At 52.5% G+C, this 6074-nt stretch overlaps 1 protein-coding gene across 7 annotated transcripts in view; it reads left to right on the top strand.

Annotated features, from left to right (window-relative positions):
* Positions 1-5296, top strand: part of PYROXD2 (pyridine nucleotide-disulphide oxidoreductase domain 2) — a 31484-nt gene extending 26188 nt beyond the window's left edge. For 5 of the 7 annotated variants that reach the window (XM_008588649.1, XM_008588650.1, XM_008588652.1 and 2 more), the window contains 4 exons: positions 1070-1224; positions 2025-2131; positions 4062-4182; positions 4985-5296. In XM_008588649.1, the coding sequence (XP_008586871.1) occupies positions 1070-1224; positions 2025-2131; positions 4062-4182; positions 4985-5061 (460 nt within the window). In that variant the 3' untranslated portion in view covers positions 5062-5296. Of the gene's footprint in view, positions 1-1069; positions 1225-1966; positions 2132-3387; positions 3538-4061; positions 4183-4984 lie in introns of those variants that run through there. The other 2 variants (XM_008588651.1, XM_008588656.1) reach the window with 2 other exon arrangements.
* The last annotated feature ends 778 nt before the right edge of the window (positions 5297-6074 follow it).

Below are 6074 nucleotides of genomic sequence, written 5' to 3'. Positions count from 1 at the left end.
AAAGGCCCTGGGGCCCACTGCTGTGATGGAGGCACAGGGACGAGGCCACAGTGGCTGGAGAAAAAGAACCCGGGAGTGAAGGGTCTGAGAACCACAGCTGCTAGGTCCATCAGATCCTTTCCACTGCTCCTGGCTTTTACTCCAGATTTATGCAGAGCTCGGCATACTTTAGAAAGACCACCCTGGCCACCGTGTGTTCAAAAAGTTAGGGCATCTGTTGCAATTGCTTACTGTTGTAGAATCCACGGGAGGGAGGACGGTGGCTTGAACCAGGGAGGGGGCAGCAGAAGTGATAAGAAGAGACCAATACTGAGTGTATTTTGAAGGCGAAGCCGACAGCATTTGCTGTTGGGCTGGAGGTGGGGGTGTGTGTAAAAGAGGAACTGCTGGAAAATGGTTTCCATTTACTGAAAAGGGGAAGAGGCTGTTGGGGGAGGAGCAGGTCTTAGAGGATATCTGGAATTTGGGTTTGTACGAGTTATGTTTCAGATACCTGGTGGACGCCAAAGTTCAGAGAGACTGTCACAGCTGAGGGATGTAGGGAGAAGGGGCATTTCACGTGGCCTTGAAGGATGCTAATATTTGGAGACCAGAGGGGAAATGTGCTTCAGGTAGAAACGGGGTTGTGGGCAAAGGCGGCAGGGCAGGAAGCAGTTCACGGGTCTGTAGGGTGTTGGATAGCCCCACAGCTCTGTTGTTTGGCCTGCTCAGGAAAAGCTGATTGGGCAGCAATAAGGCTGCCTGAAATCTGGCTGCCTGAGTGGCTGCTTAGGCCTGGCCTCTTAACACATTAGCATTGCATGTCTGGACCCTGGAGTCCTGGGCAGAGCCTGGGTGTGTGGTGAAGGAATGCAGGAGCAGGCCCCACATTCAGAGGGACCAGGACCAGACCTGGAGGCCCGGCAGGGGCTGGGGGTGGGGGCGCCTGCACAGATGAACAACCACGTGGGTGTTAGTGTCATCTCAGGGCCTGCATTTTGTCCCGAGTCATCTCAGAGCGGCTCCCAGCCCTTCCTTCAGGGCCACTGCTGCTCTTCAGACCTGACCCTCTCCTCCCCACTTGTCACAGGCCCATGATTGAGCTCTGTATTCCTTCCTCGCTGGACCCCACCCTGGCTCCCCCCGGCTGCCACGTTGTCTCCCTCTTCACCCAGTACACACCCTACATGCTGGGTGGAGGCAAGGTCTGGGACGAGCAGGAGAGAAACGCTTATGCAGACAAAGGTAATGAGGGCTACAGTGTTCTGTCTCCAGAACGTCACCCAGTACACACCCTACATGCTGGGTGGAGGCAAGGTCTGGGACGAGCAGGAGAGAAACACTTATGCAGACAAAGGTAATGAGGGCTACAGTGTTCTGTCTCCAGAACAACAGTTGGCCATGCAACCCAACTGGACCCCTCTCCTCCTGACTGCCCAATTCAGGGTCGACACCTTCAGGTCAACATAGTGAATGTCACTGGGGTCGTGCACTGGGCTAAGAGAGCTGAGAAGACAATTCCTGCCCTCAAGTTGCTCACAGTCTAGTGCGGGAGACTAACTACGAAACCAGTCATTACAGTACAACATATGGTATCAAACCAAAGGAAGACGCCATGAGCCAGAGGGACAGAAAGGGTTTGAAAGGAAGGGACATTTCAGCTGGGTTTTAAAGGATGAATAGGAGTTGGTCAGGCAGCAAAGGGCGTTCCAAGCAAAAGAAATAGCTTCAGCAAAGTCATGAGGTGGAAACAGCTTGTACATTCAAGAGGAGACAAGTCACTTTGTGACTAGGGTTGGGGTAAGGAGGTAGGAAACAGTGGGGGCCTGGACTAGCCTAAGACCATAGGTCTTTAGGATGAATCATTTATTTGCCTGTGGACTGTTTTTGTTTTCACTTATTTACGTATAATTTGCATATGATAGAATAGGCCCTTGTAAGGGCATAATTTAACAAATTTTGGTAAATTTACCACGGTGTACAACAGTAACACCTCCTCCTCTTCTTCCCGACGCCATCTGACTTCTCGCCGTCGGGCACCCCAGTGTTTGGCTGCATCGAGGCCTACGCTCCTGGCTTCAAGGGCTCTGTGGTGGGCAGAGACATCCTCACACCACCTGATCTGGAGAGAATCTTTGGGCTCCCTGGAGGGGTGAGTGTGAGCCCTGGGGTCCCTCATCAAGTTCTGCTCCCTCCCCCACCCCTCGCTGGCTGTGTCCTCTTGGCTTTACCCAGCCCTCATTGAGAAGGTAGGACAGTGCAGAGACCATGGCCGAGAGGGGACAGAGAAGTGGTCAGATCTAGGGAATGGGGGAGGAGAGGGGACACAGAGACACAGGGGAGGTGGCACCAGCTGAGATCACCAAGACAGTTGCCCTTCTACCTCGATGTCCACGTCAGCCTCTCCATCTGACTTTCTTCAGAGGGAGCTCCCCTCCTTAAGGCAGCATATTCTCAGACTTCTCAGTTTATCAAAAACTAGAGACTGGGGGCAGGAGACCAGTGACAAGGCCAGGTCCAGTACGGGAGCCCCTAGCTGCATGTGGCTGTTGGGCACTCAGGAGGCGTCTAGGCCACCATGAGATGTGCTGCAGGTCAAAGTGCCCCACAGATGGCAAAGACGTAGCACGGAAAGAACGGGAAATGTGTCATTAACAATTTGTATATTGATTACATGTTGAAATGACAATAGTTTAGACATATTGGGTTAAATAAAATATATTATTGATGTTAATTTCACCAGTTTGCTTTTACTTTTAAAATGTGGCTACTAGTAACCTAAAGTTACATGTGTGGCTCACGTCACGTTTTTATTGGATAGTGCAGGTCCAGGTATAAAGAGGGCTGGGCAGCGGGGAGGGAAGGCCCGGGTGGGTGAAGAGGGCGCGGGGCAGGTAGGATGGCGAAGTCTGGGTAGCAGTGTGCACCTGCAGGTCGGGCTGGAGCTGATGTGAACGATCCAACCCAGAAGGTGGTGTCATTCATGAGGCAGGAAGATGGGGTAAGAGCAGCCGTGAGAGAGGAGAATGGGCTTGGTTTGGGATATAGTGAGGGGGGCAGCCAGAGACACATCCCTGTGATGCCCAGCTGATGTTGGTCTTGTCCAGAGCTGCCTCTAGGGTCTGACCTTCCTCTCACCCCACGCTGCCCACTTCTCCACCTGGGGCTGGTCTGATCCAGGCCAGCGAGACAGCCAAGCTCAGGTCCCAATTAATGTGCTCTTGCTGGAGCTTGGACCCCCAGGGTCCAGGCTCAGATGGTTCCCTGGCCAGAGAAACATGTTCCAGCAGAAGCGTGTGCCAGCAGCCCGAGTTAGTCAGGCTCGTCTCTTTGTCAAACGGAGTGAAGGGGACGCCTAGTCCACAGCACAACCCTGACTTAGGATTGTCCCTTTTCTTTCCCGTTTAGTTTCCTCACACTCTGAAGATGTTCCCCACCCTTCTTTCTTCCTGAAAAATGCCTCTGGAAACTACACCCCCAGCCCTAGGACATGGGCCTATTCTCTCTCATCCCTTCCCCTTCTGCATTTTAAGAGACCAAGTGTGTCGTCCATTTTTGTTGTTTATAGCAGAATACCTGAAACTGGGTAATTTGTGAAGGAATAAAATCTATTTCTTCCAGTTTCAGAGGCTGGGAAGTCCAAAGTCTGGGGGACACATCTGGTGAGGGCCTTCCTGGTGGATCTACAGCCATGCAGGGTGTCACATGGCGACTGGCTTGAGCAAGAGAGCTACCCGGCTCGCTCGCTCTCCTTATAAAGCCATCAGAACAGCGCCCGTGACCACCCACTACACCATCAACTCATGACTCCATGAGTGGGTCCATCCATTCACTAGGGCATGGGCCTCACAATCCAATCACTTTTTAAGGCCTTGCCTTTCAATGACCATAATAGGATTTGCCACCCTCAACAGTGGGGATTAATATGTAAACCTTTGGGGGACACAATTCAAACCATAGCACCAAGAAAATATCTTGGGAGGAGAAGAACCGTCCTTGGAGAACAGGGGAGGGGAAGAAAGAGCTGGGCAGTAAAGACCGTAACACTCCTATGTTAACACCCGCGGCCCTGCCCCCTGCAGAACATATTCCATGGTGCCATGTCCCTGGACCAACTCTTCTTCGCCCGCCCTGTGCCCCTGCACTCCAGCTACCGCTGCCCACTCCGGGGCCTGTATCTCTGTGGAAGTGGGGCCCATCCTGGTGAGTAACCCAAAGTCCCTCTGCCCTGCATTGGCTGCGAGGGTCTCCAGAGGTCAGAGGCTTACAGAGGAGGAAAAGGATACACAATGAGGGGGCAGCAGGGAGGGATGGGGACACAGAAGTCCCACTGCCACAAGCCAGCTCTCTTCAAAATTCTCAGTGCGAGACACAGCAGTCGCCTCAGCCAGGCTGGCCACAATCTCAGTTTAGCTCATGCCTCCTCCCCAGGAAGTTTCAGGATGTGTCCCACTGGAGGCACCTCTCCAAATTCCAGTTTGGGGTTGCGGGAGACTCATGTCCCTAAATTCCTCATCTGTGTTAACACCCGTAAGGATCAGTAAAGTTGGGTTTCTCATCTTTAAAATTCTCTCTTGTGCCTAATCCAAGCCTAACTGATCTCACTGAGGCTACCAAATCATAGTGATACTCTGTGAGCTGTGTGGGCCTCGGCATCTGGAAAGGGTCTGTACTTCCACATCTCCTGCCTCCAACCCTTAGTCTTAGATTTTAATTTTGCCTGCTGAGTGTCCCACCGTCTAGCAGGTCGACTCTGAGACCTTGAGAGGAGAGCGCTAGCGTGGACTGCAGGCCTGGCCCCTCCCGGAGCTTTGGTGCAGGGAGCTGGATAGCAGCCCAGAGTCTCTTTTAATAGTCGTCCCGGGTGATCCTGATGCCCGCAGCCCTAGTGCCACCCTGGAAGCAGCCCCACTCGGCTTTGTCCCTGGCCCTCTGTAAGCCCCGCCCCTGCGCTTCCCTGGTGGGTTTTGAGCAGAGCTTTGGTTCATGGGGGATTCCCTTCCAGGAGGAGGTGTCATGGGAGCCGCTGGACGAAATGCAGCCCACGTGGTCTTTCAGGACCTCAAGAGCATGGGATCCTGAACCAACTCTGACCCATCAAGAAGAATTCACCCCTGAGCTTCTAAGTTCCCCACTGGGTCAGCTTCACAGGAAGATCTGCTGCAAAGGACATTACTTGATACAAGAAGTCCTCAAGGTTCAAGCCATTATTTTAGAAGAAACGTGCAAGTTACATTTAGTATAAGTTAGCCTTGTGCTCCACGCCTCTGTGAATGAGCCGGTTTTGTTTGATTAAAAACAGTATTTTATACAGACAGTTTTCTTGTATTTTTGTCTATGTATTAGTAGGACTATGTAATAACAGGAGGAATAAACTTGTCTAGGATACTCAGTATTCTCAGAACGTCAGCTGGAAACAGTCCATTTGACCAGTGAAGAGTCTGGTGCAAGCATCCCCTTCTCACGGGCTGGGCCCCCTACCAGCTGAATGGACGACTGCCCCGGTGAGGCCCGGTCACCTGCTGTCTTGTTCCCGGCAAACTAGAAGAATGCACGCAATACCCCAATGACCCACAAAGTCACCCACAGCAGCCATGGGCCTGAAGGACACTTAGCATCTCAAGTCATCAAGACCTGTAGTCAGGCAAACAGCAATCAGGGGTGACTGCAAAGAGGATTCCACTGAGGCCATCTGGGAGCCGCCATTCCTGATTCTAGAGCATTCAGCCTCCCACTTCTCATGAGCTATACCTGTCACATCACTAAAACCTTTCAATATAAAACTATGTAATTCTAAAGCGAGTTGGGTTGTCACTCTTGGTCAGAAAGACTCATACAAATGTCCCCTGGTAAAGCAGCTCTCCCAGCCAACTTCTCCTGTTCCAGCGGCCAAGGCCATGGTCCAAAGCAGCCCCATCTGCAGAGGAGACAGAACCTTTCCCAGAGCATCTCTTCCCTCTGCTCACTGGGAAAATTTACACAGATTAAGATACACCCACTTCGGGGCCAGCCCGGTGGCGCACTGCTACAGTGTGCCACTTGGGAGCGCAGTGGCGCTCCTGCCGAGGGTTCGGATCCCACATACAGACCGGCCG

The sequence above is a fragment of the Galeopterus variegatus genome, unplaced genomic scaffold, assembly GCF_000696425.1.
Source record: "Galeopterus variegatus unplaced genomic scaffold, G_variegatus-3.0.2 Scaffold4942, whole genome shotgun sequence".
Classification (NCBI taxonomy): domain Eukaryota; kingdom Metazoa; phylum Chordata; class Mammalia; order Dermoptera; family Cynocephalidae; genus Galeopterus; species Galeopterus variegatus.
Note: the sequence above shows the minus strand (reverse complement) of the source record. Positions and strands in the feature narration are given on the sequence as shown.